At 42.2% G+C, this 21308-nt stretch overlaps 1 protein-coding gene across 1 annotated transcript in view; it reads left to right on the top strand.

The window, feature by feature from the left end:
* The window catches only part of nlk2 (nemo-like kinase, type 2), a 121904-nt gene extending 115655 nt beyond the window's left edge, over nt 1-6249 (top strand). Inside the window, exon 11 of the mRNA XM_046074968.1 lies at nt 3003-6249. Coding sequence (XP_045930924.1) covers nt 3003-3057 — 55 coding nt within the window. The 3' untranslated portion in view covers nt 3058-6249. The remainder of the gene's footprint in view (nt 1-3002) is intronic.
* Nucleotides 6250-21308: the final 15059 nt, after the last annotated feature.

The raw sequence follows: 21308 nt of genomic DNA, 5'->3' as shown, positions 1-21308 counted from the left end.
CCTCATGATTCTCATTTGCTCTGACATGCACTGTGAGCTGTAAGGTCTTATATAGACAGGTGTGTGGCTTTCCTAATCAAGTCCAATCAGTATAATCAAACACAGCTGGACTCAAATGAAGGTGTAGAACCATCTCAAGGATGATCAGAAGAAATAGACAGCACCTGAGTTAAATATGAGTGTCACGGCAAAGGGTCTGAATACTTATGACCATGTGATATTTCAGTTTTTCTTTTTTAATAAATTTGCAAAAATTTCTACATTTCTGTTTTTTTCTGTCAAGATGGGGTGCTGAGTGTACATTACTGAGAAATAAAATGAACTTTTTTGATTTTTGGAAAATGGCTGCAATGAAACAAAGAGTGAAAAATTTAAAGGGGTCTGAATACTTTCCGTACCCACTGTATCTAAAGGGTCAATTCTCTTGGCAGGGACGTGGAGATAGTCAACAAACACAGTTCTTGATTACTTGATTGTGAATTTATTAACTAACTAATGCAATATAAAAGGGCTGTTAAATACAGGGAAAATAAACAATGGCTGAACAATGAGAAATGGAGGTTCGATTGTGGGAAGCATTTGACTCATACGGCAGAGGAGAACTAATGAAAGTAAGCTATGAGTTTTAGGAGTTAAAAGACAATATTAGCATTATGGGACATCCCTGACCACAGAATGTTTGTTTGGTCTTGCTGCTTGTGTTTCTTCCGCCGGGTTGCTGGGAAACGGCCTCACACTGGCAGAGTCCATGCTTCCCAGGGAATTTCTTCCGGGGTCCGTCTCTGGAAGGCTTATGGAAGAAACTTGCAGTGGGGCCTTCCCGACCCTGTCTCGGGTCAGGTTTATGTCGTCCTTTGTGGTTGCTGGTGGGCCACGTGCCGTCGTCCGACCTCCGTGGGCTTAGCTCGACGAAAAAGCTTAAAAAGGGAACTTGGTTGTTCCTGAATTAGACCAGTGTAACTTACTGTACGTACTGATAACTTTAACAAAACAAAAGAAAGGAAGAAAATAAAACAAGTAGAGTTGCTGGAACTGAGGGCAAATCGATGTCGCGGCACTTCGCGTGTGTAGCTTCAAGTGAGCAAAGGCCTGTTGCGCTGGTCGAACTCTTAGGGCGTTGGAGAGGCACACCGGACGTGTGCCGAAGCGTTCAGAGAGCAGAGTAGAAGACCAAGGCACGAGGAGAGGAGAGAAGCCGAGAGAGAGAGCGAACGACGTTGCGTGTCGCTCTTTTGTTGTCTGGGGCGTGGTTCCCCCAGGGGCGTTTCAGGTTTCCCGAGGGACTGCCTTTCTAAACTTTAATGTCTAAAAAGAAAAGAAAATCTATTTGCGCGTATTATAATCAAATATTTTCCACAATCAAACCTCAGTGGTCAAACAGTTGTACCGTTCTAAGTTAAGCATTTGGTAACAGAAAAACAATTGTCCCATTATTGGTCATGACATTTATACATTAACGGCATTTCCGACGATGGTATGTAATACTTATTTCGTCCACTTGGGGGAGCTCAGGTTACATGAGGAAAGCTTAGATAAACCCAAAACAATCTTTCCTTAGGAAATGGGGAATTCAGTCTTAAAGTATAGTATGACATTTCTTTATCATCATTTCTAAAGGAATTGTGTGAGAAAGTATTGTGAACAAGCATTGGTTACACGTGAGATGGAGTGTCTTTAATCTTGCTGAAAATAAAAAACTCTGCCAAAGTAACTTATTTAGATTCTTTTCAGCACTAATATCAACAACAGATAGCAACAACATGGTAACATAACTACTCAAATAGAGGCAAACGTAATCAAGTAACTAAAAGATTTAAACAGTTAAGGCTTTGGGGTGTGGGTGTGAAAGGGGGTATCCCTTTGATGGGGTAACACAGAGCAAGGTCAGTTGCCACGGTTACATGTGTGTGTGTGTGTGGGGGGGCAGTTTAGGATTTTCTGCCTTTCCAATAGGCTGTTTGTAATCTCTGATTAATTTCCCTTTTGTCAGTTTAACAGTCAGTCACCGCGTTATCAGCTTCGGAATCAAAAAGGTGCCAGTTTTATGATCAGGCTGCTCAGGAATAGCACTTAGAGAAAGCAACTTTTCCACCCCCCTTCTGTTGGGGTCTCTTTAGCAGTCTGTTGAAGTTGATCTTTAACCCCCATGCTCCTCTCCGGGAGAGGAAAAGAGGAATTTGGAGTAGCTCCAAATTTATTTAATATAAATTGCACAAATCCACACTGTTGTCCCACTACAAATGGTTTGGGGTGGCATGTCATCCTCTGGTGATGGTCCACTGTGTTTTATCAAGTCCAGAGTCAATGCAGTGTCTTCCAGGAGATTTTAGAGCACTTCATGCTTCCATCTGCTGTAGGGGAGATGGAAGCTTTACGGAGATGCTGATTTCCTTTTCCAGCAGGACTTGGCACCTGCCCACAGTGCCAAAACCACTAATACCTGGTTTGCTGACCATGGTGTTACTGTGCTTGAATGTCTGACCTAGAGCCTATAGAGAATCTATGGGGTATTGTCAAGAGGAAAATGAGAGACACCACACTTACAGACGAACTGAAGGCCGCTATCGAAGCAACCTGAGCTTCCTGCAGTGCCACAGGCTGATTGCCTCCATGCCATGGTGCATTGATGAAGTAATTCCTGCAACAGGAGCCCCGACCAAGTACTGAGTGCATAAATTCACCTTTTTCAGAACTGTTCAACTTGTGGATATTTGATTTGATGACAAAAAAGGCCAGAAATATTTCACTTTATGTGTAATGAATGTAGAATATATGAAAGTTTCTCTTTTTGACTTACATTATGAGAAGAAATGTCCTTTTCCTTGATTTTCTCATTTTCTGTGATGCAACAGTACTCACATCTTCAAAAAATCTTTTTAACATTGCTGGAACACAACATAACTATCCAGTGCAACTTTAACCATGTCTCACATGTCTTTAACTGACAGACACATGAATAGCTAATATTATCTTCACCCACTTGTTGGCCTCCTTTTGAACAGCTCCACAGTGGCTCAGCCCTCTGAAATGCCTCCATCTCCGCTGGTGTGGGAATAGCTGCTGTTGTGTGTCATCATCTTTCCCAACTGACAAGCTGCTGAACTGGGAACAAGAACGTGTCTCAACGTCTTCTTACATCTGCGTAGCATTTCACTGGAGAGCAGGATTCACAGGTCTTCTGTGTGTGTGCTTAATATGAAACAAACTGATAACTGCTTTATAGAGGTGTATTAGACGGGTTTGATATGCAAATGGTAAGACAGATGCTCTGTGGATCAAATCAGAATGTTTTAAACCAACCCATTGTTAAAGATTGAACAGTTATTGCATCATAATGAATTACATTTGTTTTGCTATTAATACAAATTTTTAAAGGATTCTGTAATCACAATCAGGCTACTCTGCATTATCACACCCACCTTCACCTCTGCACCAGTAAATGAAATTTTATTCATACAATCGATTGTAATTGTGCACAACATTTTTCACAATTCCCATACTTTATTAGAAAGTGCTCTCAAGCACATTGATATTTTAACTTACTAAAAATAAGTTATTCCAGGAATGTCCCCTTATGTCCCACTATGGCCCCCGCACCTCTGGCCATCGTTTTTACTTATGTAACAATTCATTTGCCAAAGATTAGCAGCCTCATGTATAAATCATGCATACACATTAAGATTGTGAGCAAACTTGCCAGGTTTGGGATTTATGAAATGTTATACATTTTGTAGTGCAGTGATTGAATGTCAAACAGTATATTCATTTCATGCATAATTTGCATGATTACTTTTGATTTGTTGTATTGTATGTACAGCACAGCGACAGACACATACCCACTTTACTGTTGCTTCTTTTCATCATTTCATAGCTTGTCATCTATTCACAGTGTCATCCTTCCAGGTAGAATGCACATCTAATCAGTTCACAGTCTGCAAAGTCATTTAGTTATATGCCCACAACAGGGTACTTTTATCTATTTTCAGGTCAAAACATAATGAAGTGAATTGCTGCCATGGACATTTTAACCATTCACGGTGGTCAAAGAAGATGAGAGTATACAGAAATCCAAAATTTGAGGTGCCAAACGCACATCAGAAAGAAACTTATCATTCATCAAGGCCTGGAGGAGCTGAGGATCTGATTAGCGGATGACCCTCTTTACCTTCTGAGTCACAGCTACCCCAGTAATATGTCTGCTATTTTGTGCATGAATGAATGTATGCAAATGTTTATACATGAGGCTTTAAAAATTAAGTTGAACCTGTCCCAGAATGTAAACCTATCCTGTTCAGTCATTGTGGAAAGAGTCCGGTGTCCCCTTGAGAGGCCGACAGCAGCTTTGTTTCTGTTTAGAATACAGAGTGCTCACAGTGCTCATTAGACTAGCATGTTCCTGTGCAGAATTTGAATTTGCTGGGGGTTTTAGATGTATAGTATTTTGTTGTTGAGATCATTCGGTTTTGAAGATGAAGGTTTAAATACACACTTACATGTTGCATGACAAACAATTTAATGTTTCTCTGAATAGGAAATAAATCGGAAAAAGGATCTGACTAAAAGCCCTTCTTCCAAACAAGATGACACAGCTGATCTTAAGAAAGCCTACAGTCCATGATGAAGGGAAAATGAGCAGAACAGCAGATTCTACAATGCTAATCTGCACCCTCCTTTGGCTAGCCATATTCAGTTCAGTGCTGGTGTATGGTTAAACCGTCAGCCTGACTGAAGAGTTGTTTTGTTATGAAGGAATGTGTACTAATTTCATTACTTGGACAATGTAAGTAAAAGTAAGTAACTATTCACACAGTCAAACTGAGCACATTTCATCCCAAAGAGTATCAACAGAAATATTAATGGAAAAAATGTGGAAACACATTATACTATCTGGGGCTTATTTTTTGTAGTGTGGGCCATCCTTCCTGTTTATGAGAACATGATGTTGGTTCATAAGATGCATTTTTACCACACAACAGCCATGTCTCTGCTTTAAATCAGGTTTAGGGCAGGGGACCTAACACTCTTTTTCTTCTCTCTACATTTCTTGTGACACAACTTTACAGTACTCATGGGGCAACATCCACACTTCAGCTGTGTTATCTAAACCACTTATTTGGATGTTACCACCAAGGAAACTGTTTCCCAAAACATCTGTTGTAAACCATGCAATTATCCACACTGCTGTGCTTACTAACCCTAACCCTCTAACCAGATTTTGGAGGAAATAACTGGAAGCTACCATATTGGCTTGAGACCAGTCTATCCCTGGGGCCCCTCCAAACAATGACGGACATGGCTGTTGATTTTTTGCATATTTTAAAGAAATCTCAATTTCCAAAGGTTTTGTCATTTTGAACATACTGTAGCAAAACATGCTTAAAAGTAGCTGGGACATGTCAACAGTCACATGTGTGATCAAGGTCTGCTTAAATCCACACAACCCAACTTTGGACCAAACTGGCATGTTTTGACAAACTGAGGAGACATGGGTTCTCTGTGATTTTATACCAGGTATATTTCTTATGATGTGACTGAGTACTTGTTCTATTGGTTGGAAAGCTAAAGAGAGGCTAAAGTTTTTCCCACAAGTAATAAAAATGATGGCCAACACTATGAGAATCAGACCCAGATTGTTTAGAAGTCCTTAAAAGTATTTTGGAACCACAGAACAAAATGTGGCTGTGGTAGCTTACTGCAGGCAAGATGCCTTTGCAAAAACAGGAGGTCTGTTCTGTTTGTTCTTCTTTGGACAAATAGGGAACTGTCATCATGTTATGAACAAAATACTAACATGAAAAGTAAATGTACCAATGTAAAGAGACCGTTAAACCAGCAATATCATTCTTTAAGCGTGTTGTCTTTGTTCTGTCTACTTGACTATATCACCGCATACCACATACTACTTTTTTGTCAAAGATCGCATTCAAGCAGCTCACCTTAGAACGGAAACAAGTAGCATATGAATGATATAGAAATATCAATGCCATGGTCTCATCTATATGGGTTTTTCTAAATGATAATCCACTGCTGAAGTGTGCCCCTGCCCCTCCTACATGTACACTGTCCCCAGAAAAAGAGCTTTGAAGTAAATTATTTAATATATTTTTAGAATTGTTTTCTATTTCTCTTCTTGTGTCCTATGGTATGCATTGTTCTCGCACCTCAAAGTATGATAATGTATATTTGTAGAGAAACAAATCCACACACCAACCACCAACAATAAAACTGTATAGAAATTTTATTAGCCTGCACATTTCTAAGGCTGTGAAGTTCATTTTATTTTTAAAACTTGCATACAAATGTATATATTTCCTTGATTTTTACCCTGCAACTTTGATCTGTAGAGGACAACAAATCATCAACAATTGACAGAATACACAAGTCACGTTAACTGTATCTTGTGTGTACAGTACAGCAGAGTTGTAGATACACTATCTCCCAAAAGTGAGTACAACCGTCACATTTTTGTAAATATTTGTTTATATCTTTTAATCTGACAAGACTGAAGAAATGGCACTTTGCTACAATGTGAAGTAGTGAGTGTACAGCTTGTATAACAGTGTAAAATTGCTGTCCCCTCAAAATAACACATTGCACAGCCAAAAGGTGAGTACACCCAGTTAGCCATTTTCCCTCCTGGGTGTCGTGACTCGTTAGTGTTACAAGGTCTCAGGTGTGAATGGGGAGCAGGTGTATTAAATGTGGTGTTATCGCTCTCACACTCCCTCATACTGTTCACTGGAAGTTCTACATGGCACCTCATGGGAAAGAACTCTCTGAGGATCTGAAAGAAAGAACTGTTGCTCTACATAAAGATGGTCTGGGCTATAAGAAGATTGTCAAGACCCTGAAACTGAGCTGCAGCACAGTTGCCAAGACCATACAGCAGTCCACAACAAGACAGGTTCCACTTAGAACAGGCCTCGCTAGTGATGGGTAAATTAAGCTTTTGTGAAGCACTGAACCACTTGAGCCATTTGTTTTGAAAATGGGATCATTGCTCGAAGCTTCAGTTATGGTGGCCTCTCCTTTTGAAGTGCAAGGTTGCAGTCAAATTAGGCAGGTTAGGTGGTGGACAAAAGGCTTTTAATTACACACACGCACACACGCACGCACGCACTCATACACATAAGCAGTGTTGAAGAAACAACTTTACTTTTGTGGAAAAGACCTTTAGTTCTGAAGCATCTTTGCTTTGATCACCCTTGGATTTAGAGTATTTTTGAAAATTCTTTGATGCGCACACATTAAGACTGAACATAATGTTCTATTTACAAATAAAGATTGATGAAGGCATGTATCGTGTTATTGTGGAGAGAGTGCTGGGGAAATATGGCTTAGGTTGTGTGTGCTTGTGTAACTATGGTAGGGGGTGATTGTGTGGGATGGGGAACACAAACACTCAGATTTCAAGATTAGGCATTGCCAGTGAATCACCTGATTGGACCGTGAACCAGTCAGTGATTCATTCAGTCAATGAAGCAGTTGCTGCTTCGGATGTCATATGTCACGTGATTTTTTTTTTCACAACAAAGCAGGCTTTGAAGCAATGGTTCAATGTTCAGGGTTTGAAGCACGTATCAAAGCTTCAGTGTCGCACTGCCATCACTAGGCCCTGCCATGGTCGACCAAAGAAATTGTGTGCACATGCTCAGCGTCATATCCAGAGGTTGTCTTTGGGAAATAGACGTATGAGTACTACCAGCATTGCTGCAGGGGTTGAAGGGGTGGGGGATCAGCCTTTCAGTGTTCAGACCATACGCCGAACACTGCATCAAATTTGGTCTGCATGGCTGTCGTCCCAGAAGGAAGCCTCTTCTAAAGATGATGCACAAGAAACCCCGCAAAACAGTTTGCTGTAGACAGTCAGGCTAAGGACAAGGATTACGGGAACCATGTCCTGTGGTCTGATGATACCAAGATAAACTCATTTGGTTCAGATGGGGTCAAGTGTGTGTGGCAGCAACCAGGTGTGTCTTGCCTACAGTCCAGCATGGTGGTGGGAGTGTCCTGGTCTGGGGCTGCATGAGTGCTGCCGGCGCTGGGGAGCTACAGTTCATTGAGGGAACCATGAGTGCCAACATGTACTGTGACATACTGAAGCAGAGCATGATCCCCTCCCTTTAGAGACTGGGCCACTGGGCAGTATTCCAACATGATAACGACCCCAAACACACCTCCAAGACGACCACTGCCTTGCTAAAGAAGCTGAGGGTAAAGGTGATGGACTGGCCAAGCATGTCTCCAGACCTGAACCCTATTGAGCATCTGTGGGACATCCTCAAATGGAAGGTGGAGGTGCGCAAGGTCTCTAACATCCACCAGCACCAGGAATTTCATCATGGAGGAGTAGAAGAGGACTCCAGTGGCAACCTGTGAAGCTCTGGTGAACTCCATGCTCAAGAGGGTTAAGGCAGTGCTGGAAAATAATGGTGGCCACACAAAATATTGACACTTTGGGTCCAATTTGGACTTATGGGTGTACTCACTTCTATTGCCAGCGGTTTAGACATTAATGGCTGTGTGATGTGTTATTTTGAGGGGACAGCAAATTTACACTGTTATACAAGCTGTACACTCACTACTTTACATTGTAGCAAAGTGTCATTTCTTCAGTGTTGTGACATGAAAAGATAAAATGAAATATTTACAAAAATATGGTGGTGTGTGGGTGGGTGTTCTCACTTTTTTGAGACATTGTATATCTAAGGAGAAACCTTTTTTTTGTTTAAGTATTTCATCACAGCAGCATTGTGTGAATATGTATATAAATGATTCACCGTGTTGGTCTCTACCTCTTGAGCTCAATAACTTGACTTTGTTTATCCCACACCTTTCTGATTTCATGTGGGGATGTATTGAAAACATTTTCAAGTTTTTATACTGAAATGAACCCCCTCCCCCACCACCACCACCACCACCATCTTTCGTTGTACCTATCCAAGTGCAAAGCATTCACCTGAAATTTGGAGTCATCAGATGTTTGCATTACAAAGTCCTTGCAATAGCCAAGGGTTCCCTGACTGTTAATCAATGTTCACTCTTTGATAGGCTAGGACCTCCTGGGAAGGGAGAGTCACTACTTACACCACAGTGGCTGTGTTCAAAGCTCAGTGTCAAGCATTCATTTTAATGTTGATTTTTAAAGTTTTACATAAACTAATTTCTTTTGACTTATTTTCAGGCTGCTGCGAATTAGACCAGTGTTTTGTTTTTTGCAGGCTATACTATGTATGGGAGGGGTTCAGTAGCTTTTAAGCAAATTGGATCGGATAAGGAACTAGCTATTGGAACCCATCTCTAGTAGTTTGTTTCCATTTGTTTATACAGTTATGATTGGCGGCAGGGGGTTATTTTCACATATGCAAGTAAAGTCTACCAGAACAGGAATTTCTAGGTGATACTATAAACCAATACATCAACCATTTAATTTAATTCAGTGAGGTCAGAACAGGAGTTAGACACACAGCAAAACTCCACATTCACATTATTGGGAAAAAATATTTTACTCCTCCATTATTGTGTATGTGGTGTGTTGCAACAGTTTAAATTAGTTGAACTGTGTCCTCAGTTGCACCTTTTTGAACACAGCTGATGTCTTATGGCTGCTGCTGTGAATAATGATGGAAATGATATTGGGACTTTGTCTTAATGTTACTATACAATATACAAAATCAGGATCACTTTAGACCAAACTTTAAGTATATATATACTCCATACTCCTGCACAGAGAAAAGAGCCTGGTTTTTCTGCAAGAATGTCTTTTTCTATTTGACATATATGTTGTCAAAATGTTATAGGTGTTTTCTCATATACTTGTGCTTTCTTAAGTTTCAGTGGATTGAGCACTCTCGTCTACTGTGATATTGAAATATGTGATATGAAAATGACCTGGATGTAACTCTAGTTCTATGAGTACATAGCCCTCTAACAGACTTGGTGTAATTTCTGTCACGTGGCTAGTTTTAATCCATTCCAACTCATTATGAAAAATAACCGCACAGTGGCACTCTGTTATTTATCAGATTATCCCTTACCCATTCGACAAGATCTATTCTGAAAAAAAGAGATAATAGGAAAGACATGGTGAAGGTGGAAACTGAATGGGGATTTTCTCAGGAATTAACACAGCTAGCAGTGGTACAAGTTGTCACTCTCCCTCCCGAACTCTTTGTGTATTAGTTTCCTATGTGTTTTATTTTGTGTTGGAATGAAGTGCTTGAATCAAATGATGCTCATTTTGGAAAATTGTAGAGTAATAACTAACAAACTTTGTGTGAGAGATTAACCACAACTCAGCAACTACTGAACTATTTTGATTCACATAATATGCTGTCTTAAACCATGTTTGTATATTTGATGTTTTAATCAGATGCATTGTAATTTGAATAAAACTTGCGGTATCTACATTACATAGATGTATCTATTAAACTTTGCATTCAAATCAAAGTAAAGGATTAAGTATTCAGTTGACAGTCGTCATTTTGGAAAGTGTGAGGTCTACCTATAAGTAACATCTAGAAAATAATAGTGAAAACATTAAATGTGATATTTAAAGTTTGCCAAACCTTGTTTTCCATACCTCTCTTTCATAATGCAAAAGTGGACTACAACCTCACACAGTACAAGACAACATTTCATGAAAAGTTTGATTCATAAGTGTGCATCTACAGCCAGACTTAATACCATATATTTTTACTAAGAAGCTCATACATACATAAACATTTAAAATGCATATTTAAAAATGCACATTTCTATATGTTAGGCATCTATATATGGAGCTAAAGAGCTACGGATTTTCACACAAAATAATGACCATTGTTTATAACTGACAAAGATATATTAATAATAATAATTTACAGTTACATTTATATATACAGTCATGTCATTATATATTGGAGGAATATCCAGTGCCGAAACATGCTTGTCCCTGAAGAAATTTACAGTCGTGATTTTGATGACTTCTAAGAAAACTATATCTCCAAAGCATCTCACCTCAGTCTGCTGTAAAATAATTTGTTTGTTTGTTCATTTACTCCCTTGTGTCTTCCTCTATCCGCTGATGGCTTTGGTAATTTATTTTTTGTTCATTTCCATCACAAGAAAGCATCACTTGTTCTCTCTGACAGCTGAAAAACACAAAACCAAGAAAAAATGGTAATTCAGTCATAATGTGTGCCTCTAATGAGGTCCATACTAACCATAATTCGTTCTGTGACACTTACATATAGTTAGTGTCCTTTCACACCTTTTTGTTGTCCGTTTTACATGTTTGTTGTACTATCATACACACACATTCTCATTTGAGATTCTCTCTTCTAACTTCAGTTATTGTACTTATGCTACTAGAGTACGGCACTCCCAGAATGCAGGGTTACTTGTGGTTCCTATAGTCTCCAAAAGTAGAATGGGAGCCAGAGCGTTCAGCTATCAAGCTCCTCTCCTGTGGAACCAGGTTCCAGTTTGGGTTCAGGAGGCAGACACCATCTCCACATTTAAGAGTAGGCTTAAGACTTTCCTCTTTGATAAAGCTTATAGTTAGGGCTGGCTCAGGTGAGTCCTGAACCATCCCTTAGTTATGCTGCTATAGGCCTAGACTGTAGGGAGACTTCCCATGATGCATTGAACTCCTCTACTCTTCTCCCTCTCCATCTGCATGCATTCTTATTCCATTAATGCATGTTACTAACGGAGCGTGTCCTCCAAAGAAGCAACCATATAAGTTGTTTTAGCCACACAAAATTATGACTCATGTTTAAGTTTGTTGTGGCAGCGACCTTTAGTGGCCATACAACGCCAACTCATGACAAACATGTTTAAGTATTTTAAATAGCCATAAAGAGGAGTTTCGGTGGTGGTGATCAGGGGCGTTTCCAGGCTCTTGAAACATTGGGGGCTTAGCCCAGCCCAGAAATTGTTCATATTTTCACCCAACTCTAACAACTGTCTCATTTTCTGAAAATAATTAACACTGATAATATCAACTCGGGGGGGTCTGGGGGTCCTCCCCCTGAAAAATTTGGGCTTTAAATACTTAATATCCTGTATTCTGGTGAATTGTTTAGCACCACGTTATTGAAGAAATGTCTGAAGTGATAATTCAAAATAAAATAAAAATACTGTGTAATATAATGCTGTGCAGCTCTCAGGCATTCTGTTTTGCTGTCAGACATGTTTCTCCTGTAGATCAACCTTTCTCATTTAATTTAATCCCAGCTGAGTATACATACATGCAGGCATGCCTGAAGTAGCCTAAAGTCTTTTCAAATGTGCATATGGCACCTTTTCATCTCAATGTTAAATTAGCTTAATTAATTTGAATTCAGTTTAAAAAAGGTTATTGAGGAAAAAATTGATAGGGGGGTTCGGGCATCCTCCCCCAGAAGATTTTGAGCATTAAACATTTAATTTCCTGAATTCTAGAGACAATTTCTGCACTGATTTATGGTGGAAATGTCTTTATTTTTATTTAGGGAAGGACACAATTTAGGTGGCAGGTGACAATTCAGATATAAAAATATAATAGAATATAATGTAGTAATCAGTAGCTTATTTTTATTTAGCTTAAGTAACTTTTTTTTTTAAATATAGAGATTTATTCAATATTTACACTGCAATGCAGGTTTATTGTGCAAATAAACCTTTCTAATAGCATTTTTATTTGTTAATTAACATTTCTTGGTGCAAGCTATTTTTCAGAACATTTTTAATATTTTCAAAAAGTGGTGGCTACATGTCCCCAATGTAAATGACACTCCCTCCCTACAGGTTGCGCTACTCCATGCTTACCAACCACTTCACCTCTACTCTCTTATTGCTGTCTATCTTACTGTCCCTCTGCCCTGTCACTTTGTCACTCTATTTCGCCTCCTTTACTCCTTCAAGTGCCTGTGTAAGGTTCCTTGGTCCACCATGTCAGATTACCAGTCCACCCCTGAGGCTACCCCCTTTAGACCGTCTGACAGACACAGAGCCCATCTGCGACAGTAGCCTACTTAATGAGACGAGCGCACTGATCTTCATCAGAGGAAGAAAACGGAAACTGAAAACACTTGTCACCTTTTAAACTGTGTGCCTAAACCTAAGTCAGTGTTTTATGCATGTCGACAACAGCTGTGCAGATCGGCCATGCAGTAGGGTTTGTTATGCTGAGTTTTACATGCCTGCCGAGAATTGCATGCACCTCCAAAAACTGCTTTTAAACACTATATCCTTTGTGGACTACATCAATGGTGATAAATGATTCAAAGTATATATTTTATGAATGTTTAGAGTCATTAATAATTTATTACACTTAGAATTAGCATTCTATGTGGTGATAACTGCATTTGATCTATGAGCACAGCAAAGTGTCTGAAAAGGACCTTAAGAGGTGGATGCATAATTGGGCAGAACAGATGTTGTAGGCTACCTGCTGAGATTTGCATCCACCTCTTTTCTCGGCGAGAATTGCCTGCGAGGTGCAGGCAATTCTCGGCAGGCATGCAGACTTCGGCACAACAGGTTCACCTCCTTTGTGACATAGGTTCTGTGATTTCCAAAAGGTAGGTCTGGTCGGCCGCAATTGTAGGATATGCTCATATGAGTCATATTTGGAACATCACTGGTAGAGGCGCTATTTTAGAATACATTCCGTTTTTGGAAGTTGGTTAATACAACCTATGTTGTCGTTTAAGTTGTCATGGTGTCCATGACATCACCCATAGCGTTCTAAAGAGCCATTTTGAGGCTCGGAATCGTCCCGTATTTGAGAACTAAATAGCGTCCCGTTTTGAATCAATATGGGAAGTGGTTTGTCTGAACGTCAGGTTCAGGGCCAATCGGAGTCAGATAAGGGCGGGTCTCTTGTCAGGGAGTCAAGTTGAAACAACAATGGCGGCAACTCGATAAACCCCCCGTGTCCCCTCTGAAACGAAAGCGGATGCAAAAGTAGGCTACCAACGACGACGAGAGTGGGAGAAATCAAATAGCCTACTTGATATCAAGCCAAACTGCACAATTTGTTGGCCAGTGTTCTATGTGTTCACGGTCGCCTGTCAGACAGCATTAAGAAGCAGTGTAATGATTTATAAAAACCTAATAATTTTCTGATTGATTACACTTGATTTCATATGCCTATTTGTTAAGAAATATTATTACAATGTAAATGACTCATGTCTACATTATGGTATGATTTGTTTTTTATGGTGAGGTATACAGTCAGACACATACTGTAAGCATTAATTTAAGAAGAGAGAGAGATATAGACTAATTAATACACATTTAATTATAAAAATATAGTTATGATCTTCAAATGCCTGCGATACAGCACTAGAGTGGCGATACTGAGAGAAGTCTGATGGGGGAGACCAATCATGTATGCGGACAAAGATCTGTGCTTTTTCGTGGATTACAGCAAACACATGGCACACAGGAGGAAGGCCTTCAGTGAGATACACAACAGGCTGACTAAAAAGGGCATCACTAATTTGCTATTGCATCAAGCATCTCTGAAGGTAACCACCGGAAAGGTAGTCATGCAGTTTAGAAGTGCGGAGGAGGCAGGAAAATTCGCAAACAGCCCCAGTCTGGTTAGGTCAGAGACAATCAGTTCCCTGCCTCAGGACAGCAGTGAAATTGCCAAGTAGGGTGATACCCTTTCTTAAATTGTTTCCTTGTTTGTTACTCCCCCTAATCTCAATATCTTGATATTTCCTTTCCTTCTCTTTGAACTTCCTTTTTTTCATGTTCGTTGTTGTTGGATGGCATGGTGGCCTAGTGGATGGCACTGTTGCCTCACAGCAAGAAGGTCCAGGGTTCAAACCCTGGTCGTCCAGGCTTTTCTCTGTGAAGTTTGCATGGGTTCTCTCTGGGTGCTCCAGCTTCCTCCCACCGTCCAAAGACATGTGGACTAGGTTGATTGGTGACCCTAAATTATCTTTAGGTGTGAGTGCCCCAGCCCCCCCTCATCCTGATGATGGATTATTATTATGGTGGGGACTTTACTCAAAATGATTTCCAAAATGAACTCATTAGTATTGTATTGTATTAGACTTTATTGTCCACCTTAGTGGAAATTTGTCTTCGACTTCTCCGAACAGATATACAACAGTGACACCACAGTTAAAATTACATAAAAAAATTAAATAAAATAGAAAATACACACAGTTAAGAGTACGACACTGTACCACCGTCAACATACAACAACAGAAAATGGAAAGGTAGGTTACGACCTACAATAAACACTTTACAATTTAAAAATGCTTTCAGTTTAAATTCAGTGCCTGTATGGCATGGGGAATAAAAGATCTCTTATAGATGTTCCGGCTCCCCCTTGGGACCCTGAATCGACGGCCAGATGGAAGCAGCTCAAACTCTGAGTTTAGTGGGTGTAGGGTGTCTGCTGATATCTGTCTGGCCTTCCTGAGTACCACCCTATCAAATACATCCCGAAACTGCCTTTGTGACTTACAATATTAACAATTTTGGAAAGCTTGTTTTTGTCTTTCACATTCAGGTTGCCATACCAAGCTGTTATATTAAACTAGTAGGCTATAATAAAGATGGGAAACATGGGAAAAATTCTCTGCAAATGATAAGTAGGCCCAATTATTACTTTTACATTGATGTACGTCCAAATATATGATTACTGTTATTATCTTATGTAGCCTATCTTTTCATTAAATCTAGCAGGTATGCATAATTCTTTGATGATATTCTCTTTTCTTCTGTTTTTGTATCTGTTATCTTGTTCCAAGGCTTTGCAGCTGTGCATGTTAGATCTTAGTCTGTCAGACATATGGAGATTTCATAATCCAATGGCTAGAGTATACTTTTTTCCAATAGACATAAATACTCAAGAACAGGTCAGCTTAGTCTGGTGAAAAATGAGCTCAATGTATTATTTAGAGCTTCTTATATAATTCTAATACATTTTGAGATACTAAAGTTTTGAATTCCATGAGCTGTAAACCGTAATCATGATTAAAACAAATAAAGGGCTTAAATTTTTAACTTTGTGTAATGAATTTAGAATATATGATAGTTTCATCTATTAAATTAAATTACTGAAGAAAAGGGACATCCTGTTTTTTTAAAGATGGATTGGTATAGTTCATATTTTACATTACCTGCAGCATTTATTAGCATTTCATATATAGTCACAGTGTGGATCACGTGAGATCTGGTTCCCAGAGAGCTGCAGAGACTGTCTCGAGTTACGTTTGTAACCCTTGTTCCCCGAGAATGGGAACGAGACATTGCGTCGGTGATGACACTATGGGAACGAGATACCCACTTAGGCCGCGCCGAAACCCCGCCTGCCCCCAGTGTGCAGAACCTGACGGCACGACTAAGAGGACAGCGCACAGGTGCTGGGTGCAGAAGGAAGGTCTAGACCGGATGAAAGTGTGAGGGGTGGCCCAGCCAGCCGCGTCACACAAAACCTGGAGCAACGCCCCTGCGAGGAGGGCCCTAGAAGCCGCCATGCCTCGAGTAGAGTGTGCCCTTACGGCCATAGGTGAAGGCAAACCCTGCACCTGATAGGCCAGTTCAATAGTCTGAAAGATCCAGTTGCTGATGGTGTGTTTAGAAGCGGGGAGCCCAGCCTTGGGGGACTCGAAACACACCAGCAACTGGTCTGCTTTCCTCCACCGGGAAGACCTCAGAGTGTAAATACTCAATGCTCTGACAGGGCAGAGCCGATGAAGTCTCACGTCCTCTGCCGTCACATGAGGTGGGGGATGAAACGCCTGCAGCACCGTGGACCCCGCCAAACTGGACGGAACCTTAGGGACATAGCCTGGACAAGGGTGCAGGATGGCCCTGACCCTCCCCGGGGAAAACTTCAGGCATCGGGGAGAAACCGAAAGTGCCTGGAGATCCCCCACCCTCCTCAGAGAGGTGATAGCGAGAAAGGCCATCTTAAGGGTCAGGTGCTTGGCCTCAGTCGACTCCAGGGGTTCGAAGGGGGCCTCAGCCAGCGCTTCGAGAACCACTGCCAGGTCCCAGGTGGGAACCCTGGAATGAGTCACGGGTCTCATCCTCCAGGCTCCACGGAGGAAGCGCACGACCAGTGGAAGCCTCCCCAAGGGCCCATCACTCAGAGGGGCGTGGAATGCTGCAATGGCAGCCACATATACTTTGAGCGTGGACGGGGAGAGGCCTGGTGAAAGATCCGGCCCTCTGCCTGGGACAGCAGGCCTCTCCTCAGAGGGACCTGCCAGGGCGGGACCTGCCAGGGCGGGCCCTCCAGGAGTGATATTAAATCCAAGAACCACACTCATGCCGACCAAAACGGGGCTACTAGTAGTAGGCTGACGCCGTCCTGACGGACCCGCTCCAGCCTCGGCCACGTCTGCACCATGGCATCCAGCCATAGCGGGGCTGGGGGCGAGAGGGAGAACCACAGGGGACAGTGCGTAGTCTCTCGAGACGCAAACAAGTCCACGTCTATGGGGCCGAACATTTCGCATAATAACTCCACCACCTCAGGGTGGAGTCTCCATTCCCCGGGCCTCAGCCCCTGTCTCGACAACAGGTCTGCTCCCTTATTCTGGGTCCCAGGGACGTACATCGCTCTGAGGGACAACAGTCTCTGCTGGGACCACAGGAGGATCTGATGTGCCAGTTTGCATAACGGGCGCGAGCGCAGACCCTCCTGGTGATTCAAATAGGCCACTACTACCGTATTGTCGGTTCTGACAAGGACGTGAGCTCCTCAGAGCTCTGAATACCGCCAACATTTCCAGGCAATTTATGTGCCAGGAGAAATGATGCTCCTGCCAGGAGCCTCTCGCAAAGCGGCCGTCCATGACCGTGCCCCATCCCGTGAGTGAGGCGTCTGGGTTGGGAGCGACAGATCGCTCCCAACACGGGACCTTGGGACAGGAACCAAGATTTCCTTCATACAGAAAGGGAACGAAGGCACCTGCTCGTAACCCATATCAGACGGAGCGGATTTCCCCTCGGGGAGAATCCCTTGGATTTTAGCCACCACTGCAGGGCTCTCATGTGCAGTAGTCCGGAAGGTATTATACTGGACGCTGCTGCCAGGAGACCCAACACCCTCTGAAAGTGTTTTACAGTGATGAGGACAAAATGGACTCGACGCGTGCGGGAGACAGGTGGGCCCGCATCGCCGTTGAGTCCCACACCACCCCTAGGAACGTAGTCCGTCAGCACGCTCTTCTTTGCGTTGAGCCGCAGCCCCAAATGCAGGAGATGTGGAAATCGTGCGTCTTGCACCGTCTTACCCGGCCTCTCTGACCGGCGGGGAAATGAGTTCTATGGCCCCTTTTTCCAGCAAAGAGCGGACTTCCTGTCCCAACACCCGACTCTGCCCTGCGTGCACTGCAGTCCCGACCACCCCGTAGAATCTGGGGGGACTGGAACTGCAGCCTGTAGCCATCCATTACTGTGCGCAGGACCTCGCTGGCGACCCACGGTTTTTTTGAGCCCGGTCATCTTCCAGGTGCAGTCCCTCGGGGCGGACAGACCGGTGAGGGCCCGCTGGTGGCTAGCGCTTCCCGAGCGCCGACGCGCCGGGACAGACAACGCCTGTTGCTGGAGCCGCCACGAGAGAGGGGACCTCGATCGGCCTCTCTCGGTGGAGGGGGGGCAGGGAGGGAGAGGAGGGGGGCGGGGGGGGGGGGTAGTGGGTCCCCCTACTCAAAACCTCAAGACCTCTTCCGCCGGACCCGCCGAGACTGAAGGACGGTTCTCAGATCTGTCTCCCCGGGGGGCTGTGGGCGAGAGCGCCACCTCGCGTCCCAGGTTGGTTGAGGGGAACCCCGTGAAGCGACGCTCTGCTTCTGGCTGCGGCGGTAGGTGCTGGACGAGGGCTGCGCCCGCCTTTCGTGCGCCGTTGCCGTCCTGGAGCCTGACCGGCGGGGGAGATTTCGCTCAAACGCCTCTCCCTGTGTTTTGTCGTGCTGAAACCTGCTGACGACAGCATCCACTGCTTCGCCAAACAGGCCCTTAGGAGAGAGGGGCGCATCCAGGAGAAAAGCCTTCTCCTTCCCCTGGAAGCCCGAGAGGTTGAGCCATAGACGGCGCTCCGTAGCCTCCAAAGCTGCCATGGAGCACCTGATGGAACGGGCCATCTCTTTGGTCACACGGAGAGCTAAGTCCGTAGCTGCCTGGGCATGCGACCTCCCCAGCATGAAACACACATTCCGTGGGTATCCCCCTCCATGATGAAGCGCGGACAAGGGAAGACACACTGTCGGAATCGTTTAGCGGACATGATCTCTGCTGCTTCGCTTGACTTTAGGTAAGATGATCTCTCTCTTGCAACAGTGGAGCTTCCAAACATACTCAGAGTGCCTGCTGAATAGAAAGAAGCTAATGTGTCCTGTGTGCCGGCGTTCTTATATACGCCTCCGGTTACACTGTCACACGCTACCGTTCTAGCAACATCAATAGGATTGGAGTAGTTTCATTCATAATTCAGCCGTGCCACTCCCAGAGGCGTTCCCATAGTGTCGTCACCGACGCAGTTCGAGTTCCCTCGAAGGGGAACTGTGAAGCATCCTCAGTGTGCTGGGAATCTATATCTGTTGGGGTGGACTGACGTGGAAAGGCCTTTTCCCCTTCTGTTTACTTTTAGTTTTAAATATTATCCAGATGTGTTTTATGTCCATTTTAACTCCTTTGTCTGTACAGCTGACTGAAAAAGTTAAATTTCACTTAAGTTTGTCAATTTAAAGCTAATCACACAACACAGTCCAAGCTGTGACAGCACCAAATATTGCATGATTTTGTCATCGTTTCCCGCGGCCGTCTTTGGAAAATGGTTTTCAAGCACGGCAAGTAAATTTCTGACTCTTTTTTGAATTACAAGTTGTGTCTCTCATTTCATGTGTCACAGTAATGATTAATCTACAGGTTATTTAGTGCTTTAACACACCCTGAAGTTTGCCCTGTCAGAGTTTTCCAGTATAAAAATAAATCGTGTTTATATGTCAGTAGTTCCTGTCGGGACTACCCGCTACATCACACCACAAGTGTTTCTTTTGTCCCGCTGCTATTGTGGTGACTTTCTCTGTGTTGCAGCATTTATTAAAACATGTTTATGTCATATTATACCAAAAGAATATGCCAATAGCGTATCCAGACAGAGGTCTGATTCAGCCAGATGTTTGAGAAGGCGTTTCTGGACATCTCTATTAGAAACATTAGTCAGCTGATAAAGTCTCATGCTAATGTAGGAGGAGGGCAGAGATAAATGGGGAGAAGACTAGACCACAGGTACAGATCACATTATTAAGTCTTCTCCTTGGACTAGGAGAGGAAGCTGCATGCTTATATTAAGAGAGCGGCTGATATTTATTTTGGCCTGTCTCCTAAGGAGGTCAGTGTAGTAGGTGTCAGTAAAAAGCACTAAAAATGCAGATCGCTCATACTTACTAAAACAAATTTAAATTCATTCTAAAATGTGAAATTTGAATAGGCCTATTCTGTAAATAGCTTTTTAAATTTTATCTTAATTTAAATTTTTGTCTTATCTTTCTAAATTGTTTCATTTTTTCACTGTTTCTGAAACTGCTACAACATGCAAATATCCCCAGTGCAGGAAGAGTAAAGTCTTATTTTCTTTTAATCATGTCAGGTTCATAAACAAAAAATCTCCATCTAACCATTTCCCCCCTGTTTTAGGTGCACACATTTGCATATTCTATATTCTAAACAATTTAAGTTTGGGCTGTCAGGTTACTTTTGAAACTGAATATTTAAAATAAAAATTTTATTAAATTAAATTTTCTTTTGAAAGATAAAAGACAAAAGATTTTAAAAATTAACAAGGTCACAGTCATGTTTATTTATTAAATACAAGGTTAACACAAAAAATCTAGCTTGTATTGTTGTGTTACTTTTGACCCACCTGTGTGTTACTTTTGTCCCAGCTGACAGGGTCGAAAGTAACAATGTGCCACTTATGTTTAAAGTGAAATTATACGGAAGTCATTCTACATTTGTACAAAATACCAACTGATATTGATAGACCACACCTATGAGTTAGTGACGACAGCAAAAATATATCTCTGTCTGAAACATTATCTTTTAAAATCAGGTTTTTCTGAAAAATGGTACTTTCGCCCCTGCTCTACCCTACATCTAAACCTTCTCAGAGGTCGCAATAAATGGCACCTACTTGCCTTCAAAGCTATTCAGTGTGTGATAATTAATAATTAATACCAACATTCAATACCAGCTTTTAATTTTTTTACTTTCTGACATTTGCACAGTGTCAACCTATTAACACCATCTTACTGTTTTCATTTTTAGCTGTTAGCTGTGATATTGTTAAGTTTAGATCACACTATTTC

Source organism: Micropterus dolomieu, linkage group LG17 (assembly GCF_021292245.1).
Source record: "Micropterus dolomieu isolate WLL.071019.BEF.003 ecotype Adirondacks linkage group LG17, ASM2129224v1, whole genome shotgun sequence".
NCBI lineage: Eukaryota > Metazoa > Chordata > Actinopteri > Centrarchiformes > Centrarchidae > Micropterus > Micropterus dolomieu.
The sequence above is the reverse complement of the archived record's forward strand: the minus strand, read 5'-3'. Positions and strand labels throughout refer to the sequence as shown.